The sequence below is a fragment of the Phyllobates terribilis genome, unplaced genomic scaffold (genome assembly GCF_046119375.1).
Source record: "Phyllobates terribilis strain yellow unplaced genomic scaffold, ASM4611937v1 Scaffold_2__4_contigs__length_985480577, whole genome shotgun sequence".
Taxonomy (NCBI): domain Eukaryota; kingdom Metazoa; phylum Chordata; class Amphibia; order Anura; family Dendrobatidae; genus Phyllobates; species Phyllobates terribilis.
The window spans coordinates 252,487,170-252,507,192 of NW_027362762.1; the positions used below are offsets into that span (position 1 = coordinate 252,487,170).

Sequence of the window (20,023 nt, forward strand, 5' to 3'; positions counted from 1 at the left end):
TATTTTTTCTCTGAAAAAGGCAGACTTCACTTTATTTATTTAAAAAAATATATTATTTTTTACATGTCACAGAACTTCACAAAAACTTAAAAATATCATTGCATATTCACCAATGACTAGTGTTAAAAGTAATATTTTTTTGTGGAATGCTCATTAATTAGTAATATGAATTTTGTGACTTTTGTAAAAAAAAAGAAAAAAAGTAATAAATGAAATTGCATATATTTAATGTACATCAACAGTAATTCTTTTTATTTTTTTTTTACATATATTAACAATGCAAAGAAAATTCTGAACTTGAACCAAACCGATAATTAATAAATGATTCCTGTTCTTCGCTTAATTTATTTTTTTTAAATTCAACGGGATAAAAATATTGTAACTATTCTATTGGTAAATAATTTATATTGAAATGTTGTTTTTTTTTCTTTTGCCTTTACTGTTACATATTTTAGGGTTGCATGGGGATTCTTGTCAGTGTGAGATATTGAGGCCATAGAATGAAAAGCACTTAATCAACATTTGTGGTGCTAATAAATCCTTTGCGTTGTCGGTTGCTGCAATGTTTGTGGTGTCTCCTGGATCTCACCATCAGTCAGATGGAAATGTCATCAGAACTATTAACATTTAGTTTATGTTAGGAATGCATATGCAAATTGACTATAAAATAAGCTTCAATACGTCAAGCCTCCGGCTGTGCACAATGGGAAGAGGAGATAGCTAATATTCATATTCATTGATTAATATAGAGCTGCCGGTAAAAGTAAGGCAAGTTACGTATGTAGTACAGAATGGGAAGTACTACAGGCATGTTAACAAATACATGTGTGCATATATAGTGGAAGGGTATATATCAGATGCACTCCAAAAGTCACATATATCGTATTCAGAACACTTGCAGCATAAAACACTGAAAACCTAGATATATGTTTCTAATTTTTGCTGCATTTATGCTGAAATATGTATTTATACCATATGCTGTGTTAGGACAAATTTAGCTATTACAATAGGATTTCCCATTGGACTACATGGATTAGTACTGGATGTCATAGATGGCCATTGTTTTCAATCGGCACTACATCATAGAAGTCTTTGTAATAGGATCTTTTGCGTTCAGCATCTGGCACTGAGACTCTACAGTCAGTGCTTTCCAAACTGGACAACCCCCATATGCGGTAATTTCACACAAAGTCATTGGCACAAAGCTAGTTCGTGATGAAAAGTAAAAAAAAAAATCTAGTGATCTCTACGGTTAATGGTCCTATAAGCCAACAAAGACAACCGCTGAGACTGCCTTTGTGTCTTTTCCCTTCAATACAATAAATGTGAATATACAAGAAACTCCTATATAAAATAAAAGCTGACTTTAATCTGTGTACTGAATTTTTTCAGCATCAAATGCTGATTACCCAGTATAGATACATATTTCTTCTAGCACTTGCAGGAAAGTATTGAATAATTTGAATTTTAAATTGCTTTTAAAAAGTTGTTTAAGTGTTCATGAATCAGTAGTACAATTAAAATAAGAATCTTTATATTTCTTAACATGGGAAAAAAAAAGCTTCTTCCACTCATCAGCCAGTTCTCCTTCCTTCTCTGCCTCATGCACTGATCACTCCCTCTCTAATCACTGACGCTGCTTCAGTCTATGAAGAGAGGATGGGGGCAGGAGTGCAGCTGCAGAGAAAGAGAGAGAGAGAGGCACATACACACATATATACTGCTGATGCTTCTAGTAAGTGTACTTTCTCACCCCCAGTGCTGGATTCACAGCTACACTGCTCAGAACTTCTGTTCATTGTCCTCTATGCTCCTGTTGCTGCTTCTCCATGTGTCTTAGAGATTTAGGGGAGCAGGATCTCCTCTTCTCTGTGTGGGCAGTCTATGGGAGATACCATTGCAGCTAGTCTTCCCTCACTCTGGAGCTGAAATCAAGGAAACTGAAAACTAGAAATAGTGCCTACAGAATCGGAAAACTGCCAAAAAATGGCAGATACAAGTCATATCATGGGCAGAAAGAGTGTAATACATGTACACACACGATAATTCAATTGGATAAATCGGATATAGAATTTATATTTTAAAATGCATCACACTAATGCTTGCAATGGTATGTGATTGGAACAGCCATGCAGATCACAGTTTTTCAGATGGGGAGACCAGTTATCAGTGCTTATGTGTTTACCACTTAACTAACACTTGACTATGAGTGTATATATATAAATATATATATATATATATATATATATATATATATATATATATTTATGTTGGTTCGTATATTACAATTTTATAATGACCCATTGTATAATATCAAATGGATCTTTCCATATGCATCCAAACACCCAATGCCGACATGTAACACACTACCAATCACAATCTGTCAGTCTCTATATGTCTAATTCTTCTACGGATTATAGATTATGCATGAAAAATCTGTAATATTTTCCAGGTGGCAAATATTATAACATAAAATTTAGAGTATTTATCATGAGGTTATTCTATAGAAGCATAAGCAATGTTTAGGGTAAGCAGGTAACATTGCCATCTCATTCCCGGAGCCACCTCAGATAAGTTTTGCCTTTTAGGACAATTTAAAGTGGATGGACACTTTATCATTATTTTAACAGACGTGTTGAGGATATGATTGTATGGCACTTCCTATCATACAGGTATGACAGTTTGTTTGTCCTGCGCAGTTCTACTGTCCATAAATGGCTGCTAGCGGAGGAGCATGTGACCAGACCAGTCCATCAGCCTCATCCAATCAAAAACCTCACATGGGAAAGCAGCTTTACAATTGGAGGCCAATGGACTGGTCTGGTCACATGCTCCTCCACTAACAGCCATTTTATGGACTAGAGAGTTGTGCAGTCTATGAGTAAAGCTGCACTAACAAGAGGAGGGGAGAACCTGTCATACCGATATAATAGTAAGTGTGCACAAAATCAGGTCCTTAACACATTTATTAAAGTAAAGATAAAGTGATCAACCCCTTTAATTCCTAAAAGTGCCGCAATATTTTTGTAATATGGGCTCTAAAGCATCATGTTTTAGTGTAGTTTCCTTTCTTTTGGCAGTGTTGCAACAATATATTGCATATGTCATAACAATTTATGTGTTATGGATATTTTCCACCCTTCATAAAGCTTATTTTCTATAAAAGGAATATTATAATTCTAGAATGACTAAAATGATTTTACTTCTTCACATCCAGAACAGAATTCAACACAGAGAAACGTGCACATTGAGTCTAGTTGTTTCATTTGGACTCAAATCAAGACTGGAAGTTTTGGGTCTCTAAATATAAACAAAAATGTCTCCGTTCACTGACAGCAAGAAGGAACCTTAAATCTGTCATGTGAAAAATGCTATTAATCTGCAGATATGAGGTTAATCTGTAGGTTAATAGTACTTGGAAGCAGTGCAGCCGTTGCACTGAGAGCCCCGCTGCCAGGAGGAAGAGAAAATTTACTTTATTCTCCTCGTCAGCGTTCGGTTTCAGTCACGGGGGCAGGGGCGGCACTGGTTCAGTCACCCCTCTGAGAATATAAAGCGGTGGCTGTAACCGCACCCCGGCCTGACTGACATGGGCTCTACATTGGGGCCGGCTGTCAGTCAGTGTCGGGGGCACGTTCTTATGAAGGCTCATTCCCAATTATCAGACCGTCTAAACAGGCTGGTAATTACACAACGAACAAGCAAAATGCACACATAGAAATCATTTTATTCAGCTGCTTAATATACAAACAAGTGATGTGCTGCACAAAAGTTGATATGTTATGCTCACGCATCGTATTAATGATTTTTCTGTGAACATAGAATCTACAATCGGCCTATTAAAACAGGCCCATAAATGATCGCCGATTGGATTGTACTTAGCTCATTGACGTTTTTTTAACGGCCAATATCGACTTGTGTAACAGGGCCATTAACCAAATGATCAAAAGATGGTTATGTTGAGATCCAACCAGCATGATAACTAATCTCTTTTGCTGATATCTGGCGCTGCAGATAGTCAGAAAAATAGATCCCAAAAACACATCACATCCGATTCAATTGTCCTTTAAAGGGGTTGTCCACTACTATTGAAAATATCCCAATGTATTTTTATGATGAATAAAAGCTTCTTTGTAAATACTTTCCTCTGCTATTTCTGCCTGTGAGCGGCGCTATTGGTGGCCGCTCACAGGCATCATGTGACCCCCGGCTGCAGCCGCCTCTGACATCCGCTGATGTCACGTCATGGTTCCGGATGCAGTCGGGGGTCTCCTCTTCTGCGTTCCACGGTGGCTGCTGGGTTGTGGGCGGAGTTACCCAGCGCATCACACCCAGCATCCACAGCACGCTCTTCCTCTCCCCATTCATTGGGAAAGCGCGCGGTAGATGCTGGGTGTGACGTGCGGGGTAACCCTGCCCACAACCCAGCAGCCACCAAGGGGACCCCAGTGCTGAGTCACACCTCACTTGATGTGACGTCAGCGGGGGTCACGCACTGCCTGTGAGTGACCAGTGATAGCGCCGCTCACAGGCAGAAACAGCAGAGGAAGGTAATTACAAATATACTTCTATTCATCATAAAAATACATTGGGCTATTTTCATTAGTAGTGGACAACCCCTTTAACTAAATCAGAATTGTGCAAAAATCACAACAATATTAGATTCCGCAAACTAAGAGCTTCATTGTGAATTCTGTCATTTAATGCTGCCATCTAGTCTGCTAATATTTAATGTAGCCATCTCATTTCCATAAATCAAATGACCTAAAATTAAAACGTAAGTCAAGATCTTAAGAAGAAGATGTGGTTAATAGTGACATAAGTGACTGTGACAGTATAAGCCACAAGTTGGATTCAGCCAGGCTTCCACACGCTTCCTTTTCATGACACATATGTACAAATAGCAGTTGCCAATAAGTCTGATGTTTCACGGCACCACTTGAAGATCTATACAGACATATACCCCGAGGTACATTTTTGTCATACTTCATTAATCCTTTCAGTCTTTCCCAATGTATTGGATGGCTCTATGATAATTCTTGATTATTATAGGAGACATACTGAAAAGACTTGACTCTCCTGAAGGCATAATCTTACTACAGGAAATCTGTTAAACTTGTCTCTTGAATGTCGGCATGGATCAAATTTGTTACTTACGATCTTAACCAGTAGCACCTCTGTCAGTACAAATTATCGCTAACATCTAGAACAGCGATGCAAATGAAAGAATCTTTACAAAAGAACTGGGCACATGTTGTTCCCTACTATTTGCCAGTTCATTCTCTTTTTTTCCTTCTTATCCTTAATTGATCTAATTGTATACTTTGTGAGTTGAGCGATCCATTACAGATCACTCAGTCTGCATCAGGGGCAGAAAGGTGGCTCAGTGGTTAGCAGTGCAGCCTTGCAGTGCTGGGGTCCTGGGTTGAAATCCCACCAAGGACAACATCTGCAAGGAGTTTGTATGTTCTCCCCATGTTTGTGTGGGTCTCCTCCCACACCCCAAAGACACACTGATAAGGAATGTAGATTGTGAGCCCCAATGGGGACAGCAATGATACTGTAAAGCACTGTGTAATATATTGGCACTATGTAAAAATAAAGATTATTATTATTATCGTTTACTTTGATATGCCTATGTAAACAGACTATTAAGTGACCGCCAATCAGTAAAGGTTTACTGATCGGCAATCATATTGTGCTGCTGGACAGTCTTCATAAAATGATCATAAAGCTGCATTTACACTGAAAAATAATCGTGAACAAGCTGCCGATCACCTGATAAATTAGCAAAACGCTTGTTCATTGGATGAAAAGATCTTTTGCACAATACATAAGATCATTGTTCTCGGCTTGGCATCACCCTGTGTGAACAAGACTCACTCTGTCGAGAACCATAGCAGCCTATGTGCACTAAGTGATCTATTACATATTGCTCATTTACTTTGGTCTGCCTTTGTTAACAGGCTATTAAAGGCCGCTGATCGTTAAAAGTTTTACCAATCACCGGTCATATCATGCCACCAGTCGGTCCATGTAAACAAACCCTAAGTAGTCATCAATTTACCCCAAATACTTAGATTACTCCCATGAAGATACACACATTTGCCATTGACTGGCTTCATTTTTTAATATAAATTTGCAGTTGAATTGAGCAGTCATCTACATATTGCAAGGCAGTCAGTGATTCAGGATCCTGACTCATCCCATGAAAATAAAGCCTTGCCCGTAAAAGCGTGAAAATATAGGACGATGTAAATATAGATCAATATTAGAGAATGTAAAGTATCTAAAGCTCCACAAATGATGGTACAAAAACCAATGAAACAATCAATGTGTTTGAAATAAACACTGTGGAACCAAAGCCAACCATGAAATAACAGACTGGCGACTAATTCACGCATTAGCTAACTTACATACAATGAAATTTACATTGTTTTTTATATATACTGTTAAAAAAAAAATCTGTCAGCGTATCAATGTAAAAGCTTCAGATTATAAGATTTATAGTTCTAGAATGATTTCTGGTTTATTTGAAAACTGGATCTTTGCTACTGGAATTTTATTGCAGGTATGTGCAGGGAGGGACATCTGGCTTTCTGGATCACAGCATGTTAGATTAGGGAAATGTTTTTTGTAGAAACATAATAAATACATGCATAGACACTAAAGATGTACATTGAGATTTGAAGGCCCCAAACCTGATCCCTGTGAATCTCCTCCACCTAGCCGGGCATGGCGTCTTTGTTGTGGAGCAATGCAAGCATGACATTGTGCCAGGTCTACTAATTAGAAGACACACCGGGGGGGAGACCATCAGGTAGTAGAAGCCTCACAGGACTCCGGCAGCCACAGATTACCAATGTGTCCTGCAAATTTTCTTGCTCAACTCCTATAGATGCAAATTTATTATATCAAATAATCTATGAATCTAAGTGTTTCATATTGCTGGATTACAAACAAAAGCAATTTTCTGTATTTTCTGACATTTATAAATTTATCGATCATAGTGAACATGCAGTTTATTCTAATGAAACATTACTTTAGCAAAGAGAGTGTCATGAATTAAATATTTTCTGGTATTTTCCAGTTTACACCGCTGAACAATATTTACTATGGTAAGCGAAACAGACTTTCCACATCCAGCAGACACTTTACCATGAGGCACAGAATCAGGGCACCGCACATTGCCAACTTCCTATTTCCTTCTCATAAACAAGACAAGCCCAGGGGAAGCTGTGCAGATTAATTAACTGTAGTAGGTTATACACAAGGGGCTGCGTCACCATTGGGAACAAGGAGCTATATCCGATTTCTGCTGGATGATTTGGGATTTATGCTTCATGGACATGATCTTCACTTCAGAGTGACTGAGAGTCAGACAGCATTTCCCATGAAAATTAAGCAAGAACTTTTTACACTAGGATTAACAGAAAGCCAAGCATATATAAAAGGAAATGGATGAAAGGGGAAAATTAATAAATGCAGAGCAGATGGACCAAGTGGTAATGTCTGTAATTAATCTTTATGGATTTAAACAGGAAGGTGTAAACAGCAAAGATTTGATGTGCTCCATAACAATCAGATGTGAGTTTACATTACTCCAATATTTACTACATTGCTGCAGAAGTCATAGTTATAACATTGATATCACGTAAATGTGTGAGTCTGTGTGTGTGTGCATGTGTATATGTGTCTGTGTGTAACTATGTGTGTGTGAGTATACTTGTGTGTATGTGTATATAGGTGTATACGTGAGTGCCTATGTGTGTGCATGTGTGAGTGTATATGTGTATATGTTGTGCAAGTGTGTCAACATACATGTGTATATGTGTGTGTACTTGCATGAGTGTATATACAGTACAGACCAAAAGTTTGGACACACCTTCTCATTTAAAGATTTTTCTGTATTTTCATGACTATGAAAACTGTACATTCACACTGAAGGCATCAAAACTATAAATTAACATATGTGAAATTATATACTTAACAAAAAAGTGTGAAACAACTGAAAATATGTCTTATATTCTAGGTTCTTCAAAGTAGCCACATTTTGCTTTGATGACTGCTTTGCACACTCTTGGCATTCTCTTGATGAGCTTCAAGAGGTAGTCACCAGAAATGGTTTTCACTTCACAGGTGTGCCCTGTCAGGTTTATTAAGTGGGATTTCTTGCCTTATAAATGGGGTTGGGACCATCAGTTGTGTTGTGCAGAAGTCTGGTGGATACACAGCTGATAGTCCTACTGAATAGACTTTTAGAATTTGTATTATGGCAAGAAAAAAGCAGCTAAGTAAAGAAAAACGAGTGGCCATCATTACTTTAAGAAATGAAGGTCAGTCAGTCCGAAAAATTGGGAAAACTTTGAAAGTGTCTCCAAGTGCAGTTGCAAAAACCATCAAGCACTACAAAGAAACTGGCTCACATGAGGACCGCCCCAGGAAAGGAAGACCAAGAGTCACCTCTGCTTCTGAGGATAAGGTTATCCGAGTCACCAGCCTCAGAAATTGCAGGTTAACAGCAGATCAGATGAGAGACCAGGTCAATGCCACACAGAGTTCTAGCAGCAGACACATCTCTTCAACAACTGTTAAGAGGAGACTTTGTGCAGCAGGCCTTCATGGTAAAATAGTTGCTAGGAAACCACTGCTAAGGACAGGCAACAAGCAGAAGAGACTTGTTTGGGCTAAAGAACATAAGGAATGGACATTAGATCAGTGGAAATCTGTGCTTTGGTCTGATGAGTCCAAATTTGAGATCTTTGGTTCCAACCACCGTGTCTTTGTGTGACGCAGAAATGGTGAACGGATGGACTCTACATGCCTGGTTCCCACCGTGAAGCATGGAGGAGGAGGTGTGATGGTGTGGGGGTGCTTTGCTGGTGACACTGTGGAGGATTTATTCATAATTGAAGGCATACTGAACCAGCATGGCAACCACAGCATCTTGCAGCGGCATGCTATTCCATCCGGTTTGCGTTTAGTTGGACCATCATTTATTTTTCAACAGGACAATGACCCCAAACACACTTCCAGGCTGTGTAAGGGCTATTTGACCAAGAAGGAGAGTGATGGGGTGCTACGCCAGATGACCTGGCCTCCACAGTCACCAGACCTGAACCCAATCGAGATGGTTTGGGGTGAGTTGGACCGCAGAGTGAAGGCAAAAGGGCCAACAAGTGCTAAGCATCTCAGGGAACTCCTTCAAGATTGTTGGACGACCATTTCCTGTGACTACCACTTGAAGCTCATCAAGAGAATGCCAAGAGTGTGCAAAGCAGTCATCAAAGCAAAAGGTGGCTACTTTGAAGAACCTAGAATATAAGACATATTTTCAGTTGTTTCACGCTTTTTTGTTAAGTATATAATTCCACATGTGTTAATTCATAGTTTTGATGCCTTCAGTGTGAATGTACAATTTTCATAGTCAAGAAAATACAGAAAAATCTTTAAATGAGAAGGTGTGTCCAAACTTTTGGTCTGTACTGTATGTGTATGCACGTGAGAGTATATGTGTATGTATGCCTATATGTGTGTAAAATTGTGTGACTGCATATGAATGTATCTGTGTGCGTATAAGGGTGTATCTATGTGCCAGTGTGTATATTGTGTATATGAGAGTGTATGTGTTAGGCGTCAGTCTGGTTCTGGATTCGAAATGGGTCCAGGACCTTCTGTGGTCTCCCATTTCAGTCCAGCCAGGGCTGATGCTGCTCAGCATCATCGTCAGCCCCAACGCCTAGCTGGTCCACAAGACATACAGACTGTCTCCCATGTATTGGCACCTAGCAAGGTTAAGCATAGGCTGCAGAGGGAGACAGGTTGCTTGGAGTTTAAGTCCATGATTCGCCGTACTGAGCATGCCCATGACCTGGCTGATCGTGATTGGTGGTTTGGCACCCACCTGATCCAGTGACCTGGCACCGCCTGATTGGTCCACGGGTAACGTCACCAATGGCGCGTCGGTGGGCAGGGCTTAGTCTTTAAAAGGCCCGCCCACAAACATGGCGGCGCGCTCGGATCATTGAGCATGATGCTGTTGTGTGGACGACTGTGCTCCATGTGTAGTTTCCTCAGGCAGGTCTAGTGAAAGTAGGCAGGTAGCTTCGCCTTGCAGTCTGGCTCTGTCAGAGGGGGTCGCCTTACACCCCGAGCAGCCTGCAGACGTCCTACTCCCTGTAGACACCTGTGGACCACGTGGAGAAATACTCCTCTGTCCGGTAGCACGCCGGCAGAGGGCACGTACCCGTCGGCGTGAGTCACACACGCATCTTAGCGCCAACTCCTACTGCGTAGCGCCTGCATTGAAGACAGAGCTACTGTTTTTCCCCCGGTCGCACGTCTCCCTGCGGTTCTTGGAGGTTGTGTGAAGCGCTGAAATCCGCTCCATGTGCATTAACACGGAGTGGTTTATCAGTTAAGTAGGTGCTATCCCGGACGCTCTTCTCCCGTGCAATTAACAGAGATAGAGTGAACCGCTATACCTGTTCCTGTGTGCAGAAACACGGAAGGGTTTAACATTTAAGTTTGTCGCTTTCCTTTCCACCTGGAAAGTGTTCGGCAGCAGTCCACCAGGCAGCATTGCGGACCCCTGGGTCGGTTGCGTTCCATTTATTAAAGTTGTTTGCAACCGCCCTCCTAACAGTATGTATGTGAGTGTATCTGTGTATGTGCCTCTGTGTATGTGTGTGTATATTGTGTATGTATATGCGGATATATGTATGTGAGTGTATCAATGTATGTGCCTGTGTGTATATATGTGTGGATGAATGTGTGTGTGTGTGTGTGTATCTATGTCTGTGCCTCTGTGCATGTGTGTGTATATTGTGTATGTGTATATGTGAGTGTACCTGTGTATTTTGTATATTGTGTATGTGTATATGAGGGTGTATCTGTGTATATGTGTATATCAGGGCGTATGTATGTGAGTGTACCTGTGTATTTTGTATATTGTGTATGTGTATATGAGGGTGTATCTGTGTATATGTGTATATCAGGGCGTATGTATGTGAGTGTATCTGTGTATGTGCCTCTGTGCATGTGTGTGTATATTGTGTATGTATATGTGTATATGAGGGTATATGTGTGTGAATGTATCTATGTATGTGCCTGTGTGTATATATGTGGAGGTATGTGTGTGAGTGTATGTTTGTATGTGTCTATGTGTGCATTGTGTGTAGGCATAGTTTTGGCATATATCCTTTTTTCCATCATGCCTTGTTATTTCAAGCCATATTAGCTGTCAATATCTGAGGATATGTATCATTCCTTAAAAATGCAAACTACCCACTTCATGTTTAGATATATGTAATTAATTTTGTTGTGTGATACCTCATACACAATCCTTACCATACAGTAGTGTGAAATAACGCAGCTTTGAGTTTAGTATTTTTATGTATTATTACTCTGAAAAAGTATATGCTTACGATAATGCAGATAATACTTATTTAAGCCCTATTTCAAAACACACATGTAGTAGTGCTGAAATTACCATCTATCTCTTCAGCCATATCTCCTTTTGCTAAGCCCCACTTACTTTTTTTAGAAAAGTGACAGGGACAACGCAAAATGCCAAAAAATGCAATATTTCTTTGCAAATATCTCTAGTGCCAAATTGTGTTAAATTTCCCGTTTGCGTCTGACAACCCCTTAAGCTAATATACACACATTGTGCCAATTGACAGGATATATTCATCTTGCACTGAACTTTGCTACAATGACAAACTCAGCTGTTACATTTCTACCTCGGTGAAAATGCTATAGCTGACATAGTCTTTACTGCTTGCATTATAGTACAGCTGCAGGAAAAGTACATTAAGCTGCAAAATAAAAAAGTGGCCCTGATTATGGAAGCCTTTTCAATGAAACAAGCTTTGCTACTTGTATAAATAAATGTGTATATTTTTTATAGTAAGGACAATAGTTGGTATAATAACAGCTCTAGTACACATTAACAAAAGGAACTTAATCATAACTTAAGCCTTTACGGCAGCTTGTTTTATGAAAGAAGTGGCTTCCAGCTTTTCATCTACCTTAGCTGTGTATACACTTGGGTGCACCGCAAGACACCATCTTCAAGTATTACTGTTACCATATCATTTTCCCTTTATATTATGTTCCTTTCTTTTATTCATCCATTGCTATTAATTCATTTTCTCATTTGCAGTAAAGACAAAAACAGTCAGCTATCCACCTATAAAGTTAGTACACCTCCCGCTGTGATCAGATTGTTCGTGTTAACCTTGCACATTGCATTATTATCCTTATTTCATTGTCTTTATTCACTATGGCATCTTCTTTTAATTTGAGAAAATACACTTACACAAATATACTAATATATTGTAACTAGTCTGCGGTATTGTAATTGATAACCATGCCCCGAATTACCATAGAAAATGTTCTCTTTTCTTTTAATAGCTAGAAAACATCTCAATGTTAGATATTGCAGCTCACAAACGACCTATATAGCAGAATCCATCACCCAAGTTTTCTGCTGTGCTCCGGTGTTCACATTCAGTTTCTTATGCAGCTGTTTCGCTATGTTCCTTGTCAAACATTAGGTCATCTGGAATGATGACTGCAAATTCTGGTTCCTCTGTAACAGTGTCAGTATAACATTAATCCTCAGCATCTCTCTTAGATTTTTCTAGGCCCATGTGGGCCATCTAACATTTTGTGGCACAGAACTGCAGGCAGAACACTTTAAACAACCCTACTAATCTACCTAATTCATTAATCATAAGTTTACCCAGAGGAATGACAACTTTTTCTTTGCAGAACCTTATGCCGTTCGTAAGACGTATACCTTTCCTTCTAGACTGTGTCTTTTGTAACTAATGAATATCTTAAATAGAACATTTTCTAGGAGAAATCCCTGGCGTTTCGCATAGTTAACCTGTCCTTATCCTGAGTATACTCTGGTTACCATATATCTCTGCCAACTATCCATCAGCCATTCCAATGTCGAGTCAATTGACCTTGAGACATACAGCAGTTTGGAAAATCAATCATTTTTATGTTACATTTATAAAAAAAAAAGAGACACTCTAAATGGTGCAGCATTTTCAGAAAATGATACATGTTGCTTAAGTGTAAAACATCTGCCAAAGTATCAGACATACATCAGAAATTCATAGACAGACACATGCAGTTCTCTACATTGACAATCAACCGGGGCTGCAAAATACTTTTGGGTACCTTATGGAGTGGCTGACATCTAACTTTTGTGCTTTAAAAGTCATTTATATTTTAATGTACATGAGATAATGAATTAGCCTGGTGATATAGTTATACTTTTTTTTTCTACATTTTGCAATGCTGATGACTTAAAGAAGCACTCCCATTATTTTTTTATTGATCAAATGTGTGTACATGCATGTAATGTAATGTGAGTGTATTAATATACTCACCTACCCCTGCTCTCTCCGGTGTCCTGCGCCAGTCATCTGCTCTACTGAATGACGTCACCGCTCTACGCCACCTGGAAGTGAGATTTACAATGAAAGTCTATGGAATATCAAAACGAGGCCCCATAGGCTTTCACTGTAAATGAGACTTCCGGCTCATACATAGAGTATAGAATCAGCCGGTAGGTCTCATTTGTGGTGACGTCACTCAGAAAAGCAGAAGAATGGTGCTGGACACCGGAGAGAGGGGCGGTAGGTGAGTATATTAATACACACACTACATTACATGCACATATACACACATTTAATCAATAAAAACGTTGGTGGGAGTGCTTCTTTAAGGACATATACATTATAGGAGTTGGGAACTCTAGATCTAATTTTTGGAAACATCTGGGAAACTATAATATAGCTATCATACTAATATATACTGCTTACAATGTCTGCACTGTTGAAAGCCATGCCACCTGGATAGCAAACCCTAGGCACACTATAATCCCGTATAGAAAACTGTCTGGCCTCTAATGGACACATCGATCAGCACCACTCCATTGAAACGGACTGCACATGCTCTAGTTCTCCGGACCTTCTGACCAGAGGAAATGGAAGGATTCTGTCATCTTACTACATTCAGACATCTACCTGCTGCAGATGAGCAACAGTCTTATATGATAATGGTGATAATGATGATAATAATAATTAGTAATACATGCAGTACAGCTTCATTAATTACATTCAAATTGGAACTAAAATGGCAAATAAGAAAATTTCTCTCTTTGTAATGTATTTTTAAGTTTTTCTTCCTTGATCTGTCTTATATCTGTTAGAAAAACTGGGGAGAAATCCAGGAACCAGGGCACCAGATGTCAACTTTATTAGTGCAGAAAAATCACAATGTTTTGGCCATGCAGGGACTTTATCAAAGCTTGATAAAGGCCCTGCATGGCCCAAACATTGTGTTTTTTCGGTACTAATAAAGTTACGAAAAGAAGGATGTCTGGTGCCATGGTTCCTGGATTTCTCAGTATTGCTACAACTTTGTGAAGGGTTGCACCAAGAGTACATGTACAGGGTCATGGGGCACGGGACTTATCTATGGAAAATGTAGGAAAAATACTGTTACTACTTGAAAGCCATCCACAGAATGCTGTTTGTGGTCCTGCTCTTAAGTCCCTCTATTCAATGCTTTTATTACTGCTTATTATAGGACTTATTGACTTTAAACTTTAATATTCCCTGCAGTCAGGTAATAAAATTTCGCCCACAGGTTAAAGGGGTATTCCCACCCCACTCACTTCCACATTGGAGATGAGCGCTGCTGATGAGTCACATCTACCGGCTTGGACACATGCATGAGGTATCACACAATGATCTTTTTTATGTGATCTGATGAGGGTACATGCACAGTTATGCATAGATGTGACATCTTCAGATCTGTTCATCTCCAGATGTGGAATACCGATTTAAGGCATGAGAAATTAAAGCGTATTAACAATATTTTTGACAGTCTAAACTACGTATATTAATAAATTGAACTCATATCTGGGAGGCTGATGTACTCCAGCTACAGTTTGACGTAAGAAAACTTCAGACAGGATAAAGGACAGTCTAACAAGGATTTTCAAAGTAAGTACATCAGTGACATCAGGCGCAAGAGGTCTATTTATTAATGTTTTGATTGTGAAATATAATGGGGAATCTCCAACAATTTATATGTATGATGAAAATATTCCTTTAAATTATGTTGTTATTAAGCATGAAAACCTGTGTAACTCTTTCTGATAAACATGTTGTCCTCATAAACATGGTGCTCTACCTAATCCTCACATATGTTTCTGCAAAACTTACTAAAACCTCCATGTCCCAAATAAAAAAAAAACATGTTCAATTTTAATTAGAAATTAACAAAAAAGAACACTGGGAACCTGCAATTATTCTCACTTGAAATAATAGTAATAATAGAAAAAAAAACTTTCTATCCAACCTATTTGTAGTTACCAAGTGACCTCTTACAATACTGAACCACTGACTAATTAGCTGCACAAGTATCTGTGTTAAGTGACATGCTGAACAACAGTGTTTAATTAGAGCAATAAACCCTTTCTGCATGTAAGAGGTTTAAAAAACTGAAAGCCACATTAAAATACACAGCGGTGACAAATATACAAGAATAAGCCATATTTCCGATTGGTAATGTTCTAATAAAAGTTCATTAATAATGGTATCTGCTGAGAGGCAAACTATAATAAACAGCTTTTTGTAATAATTGTAGATTAATTATAACACTAATTCTAACGCTAGGGCTATCCGTTGACTATTTGTCTTTTTTTTCCAATGGTTCCCAAGGCGCTGTCACTTTGTATCCCATATGGTAGTAATGCCATGGTTTTACCCATCTCATAAGTGATCAAAAGTTGTCATGTAGTCCCTCTGTTCTCAGAGAAAATAATAAAAATTATATAGATGAAAAGACAATAATAAAAGACTTTATACTGTACCAGTCAAAAAAAGCTGAAATGGTGGGAGGGAAATCGTAATTGGCGGATTATATGATGCAAAGGACTATAAGACACACCCCAAATTTTTGGGTAAAAAATAGTAAAATTTTTTTAAATAAAATGGTGGTGCGTCTTATAGTCCATTTTAATGGTAGCTTTCCTGGGGAGTAGCTGCAGTGGATCGGGGTCACAGGAGGCAGGGTCGCTGCTTCTGGAGGCCGACGGTGGAAGGAGCTGGGCGATGCTGCGGAGCCTGGGCTCTTAGAAGATGTCAGTGCCAGTGTATTTTGCTCCTTGTTGCGGGCTACTAGAGGCGGCGCATGCACAGATTGAGATCTCGGGAGACATTTTCACAAAGCCCACTGCAGGGAAAATTATGGGAAAGGGGACTGAACTCACCAGTTCCGACATCTTCTGAGGGCCCAGGCTCCGTAACTTTGCCCCAGGCCGGCCGCCGCCGGCCTCCTGAAGCAGCGACCCTGCCTCCTGTTACCCCGCTCCACCACCGCCACCCCCCGGTAAGCGCACTTCAGATTAAAAGACGCACTCCCATTTTCCTTCCATATTTGGAGGAAAAAGGTGCGTCTTATAACCCGAAAAATACAGTATATTTTTTTTTTTTATGCCTAAGATTCACTTTTAAATTTCTGCTGTCATTGAGAGTTTTGTCCTTTTTGGTAAAAACCAGAGCATTTACTTAAATAATTCATTGCTACTATTTTAGAATTACAATGTTCTGGTCTATGTCATTCAAAGGGTTGTGTTTTTGAATAGAAATAACCTGGCAGATGGAATACTTATATGTCCTCCAAGCACTGGACATAATATTGACATCTGTTATATTATCTAGAATTATTTTTACATGTAATACATTGATCACTGTGTATGAATAGGCTTGATATATGAAGGTTACTCATAATTCCTGTCTGTCATCAATGGCTCCAAAAATGTAAAAAATCAGAGGGGGACAAAAGTTATAGAGTAACACATGTACAAACTATAAAATGAGTATAAAATGAATGGACAATTCCAAAAATTTATTTGGCTCCTTGTGGGTTACGTCATTCAGTTTGAAGTTCTATTTTACCGAGAAAGAATTAAATCAGAGTTTAAAGCCACTAAAACAAATCGGCATATGCCATGGTATTGTGATATGGTTGTATGTGTGTGGTCTATACATTACAAATCCTTCATTAGTGTGCCTGGACCCTACCGAGAGGGGCAGGAGAACCAAATGTCAAGAGGTGGCATGAGGCAACATGTACAAGAGTACCAAACCACCAGACCAAAAATATTTCATGGAATGATCAATACATGTAGAACGGCGCAAGCATCATTACCATTAGCAAAATACTAACACCAGCAGAGGAGCGTGATTATCCAGCTCTTAATCAGAATCGCTCCATATCTTTAAGGGAATGTGTCATCAGACAATGCCCTTTTGTTTAAATTAGGTGTTTAATTTAAATGTATTTTAGTATGTATCATTTTTTTATTTATCATATCACTATCTAGTATTTCTATGAAAAAAATACCAAAAATCTTGAAATTTTCACATTGGCCTCTAAGGTTTATTATACTAGACTCATATTTTCTGTTCTCTATATAACACTTTACAGCAGTCTCATTATCATCATAGACAGGAATGCAAGGAAAGGTAACACCTCATACAGCGTATCAGGGCCCACCAGTAACCAACTCCAGGGCCCCACTTTTCAGCTACATGCAAATGTGACATTATCCTCAATCACAAATGTATATAACAATGAACTGGGTAGATTGCTACATGAATAAGATGCTGCCTTTATCTGTACATAGTGATTCTAGTATATAGTGCCAAGTACTGCTCATATAAGAGGGTGGTGGCCCACTCCTGCAGAGGGGCCCACCGGAGGATTCTCCTGTTCTCCTTTGGGCCAGACCAAGCCTGCAGCCTATAATACAGGATCCACCGTTCACATTAGGTGGTGTTCACAATTATCTATACACAGTTTAGGCTATGCTTAGTTTAGAAGCTGAGAAGGCTTCTATACAAATGATTGGGTCTGAGTGATATAAAAAAAGGTTATCAAAAGTACTTTTTAAAATAAATGTAATATAAAAACCTGTTTAAAACAACAGGTCAATATCTCATGGTGCGTTCCTTTGAATAAAGTAATTTAGGTAATAGAAATATATAAAATAATAAGTTCCAGCAGCTCTGACATACCGTGCTATGCCTATTACATGGACTAAGGAGCGGTGCAAAATATCTGTGTCATGCACCACCACATCGGGCTCTGGTATAGCATTGGTTGCCAGTTTGCCTGATGTGTTCCCCTAAGTATTTGCTGATAATATAATTTCCTACCATCAGGAATCCTTCTTATAATAGAAAACATCATAGCTTACATTTTCATTGACGTCTATAGGTATTTAGTTACTATTGATCAACAAATGTTATTTAGAAAGAATCGTTTTCTAACCATAGATTTCTATTTTATCACTCACACCACCTGAATCATCTTTGTGCCCATATCCAGAATAAATGGTTGAAGAAAATAAGCACATTGCATTCAAGTGTCCAAGGCATTGGAGGCTATCCAACTATGACTGACGGCTAAATGCTCCGGAGTCACACTATTTCCCTTCCTCTGTAGGACTCTAATGCCTTTGTATATTCTGTTTTAGCAGCCCAGAAGTGCTAGACTGCTTGTAGATGGCTACACGAGATTCCTTAGCCGGTTATGGCTCTGGGCAAGAGGACTTAATCTGTGAAAGCAACATTGTGTGATAAATGCTTCTTAACATAGGCTGCGGGTGGTCTTTGGCTGAACTACAGTATTTTGCATTTTGCAAGATTTGTATATCAGGAAGAAGTCTATATATAAGCATCGCCATATTTATAATTATTTTCCTACAGGTGGAATAATGGATAATGATGCATTTGGTAACAAACCATTAAAGGAAGATTGCTTAAAGGGGCTCTGTGAGATTATACCGCTCCACTCCTGTTCACTGGCTGTTTTGGCACAAGCTATGATACCACAGTTCATGAACAAGAGAGAAAAAAATATAAAAGCAATGTTTTCCAACCTAAGGCTACAACTGTAAGATGATTGAAATCATATTTGAGTCCCTAGAAACATTTGTTTATGTTCTCAGCTGGTGGAGTTTTATAGGATTATTCCCAACTGGGAAGGTGAACAGACCACTTGGACTCCTAATGATCCCGAGAATTTTGCTCTATAATGGCCCATTAAAATGGAGTGTTGGATATTCATTGTCTAAAAAATTTCCAAAGATAGACAACTCAAAGAATAATTAAAGTGGTGGCAACCATGCAGGGACAATGCTCCATTTTAATAGGGAATTTTTAGAATTTTAGAATCCCATCCTTGAGATTGGTGGCTGAATCTCCTGCAATTACTAAGCTATCATATATCCTGTGCATAGGTAATAACTAGCCTAGTTGTGAATAATTGTTTAACTCTCGCTTTGGAAATACACATTGTTACTGTTTCCACACAATCCTGAATCCAAAAAATGAAACCAAGAATCCTGGACCAAATATCGAACACGAAATTTGTCTTCAAACATCTAACTGAGGACAACCCAGTTAGCGCTTATTTTTGAACCAATCACTTGCCAGAAGGGTCTCCTTCTTATGGGTGATGTTCTGAATTATTCCTTCTAATCCGCTGAAGGTTCCTCAATCCAACACTGTACCTTATATATAAAAATCACCACTTTTTGGAATCCATTGCAAATAGAGATGAGCAGATCGCTTCATGCAACCCCGGTTCACGGTCTAGGGCAGTGCTGTCTGACCCTGGACAGAAGATGCACAAAGTTCCTGAGAGCCAGGGTTATCCAGCACAGTAATTGATTTGCCGACCTAGTGTGTATGTGGCACACAGGTGACGTCTCGCCAGCCCGGCTAATCATAAGCCGAGCCTGAGATCCCAGAAGGTAAGGAAAAGTGATCCACTCCTGTCCACCGCTTTAAATTATAGCTCTTAACATATACAGTTGTTTCTTTAAAAAAAAGTTTATATTTACTACATCGAGAATATACGATTCCTTCTTTTTCGGTACTTCCTTTCGTACTGTGGATTTATCTGATCCTACAGCAGCTTC

General features: G+C 39.0%; 1 protein-coding gene across 1 annotated transcript in view; it reads right to left on the reverse strand.

Moving 5' to 3' along the window:
* Positions 1-415: 415 nt before the first annotated feature.
* LOC141204626 (protocadherin-9) overlaps positions 416-20,023 on the reverse strand; it is a 95,169-nt gene continuing 75,561 nt past the window's right edge. Inside the window, exon 3 of the mRNA XM_073663950.1 lies at positions 416-1,925. Coding sequence (XP_073520051.1) covers positions 1,845-1,925 — 81 coding nt within the window. The 3' untranslated portion in view covers positions 416-1,844. The remainder of the gene's footprint in view (positions 1,926-20,023) is intronic.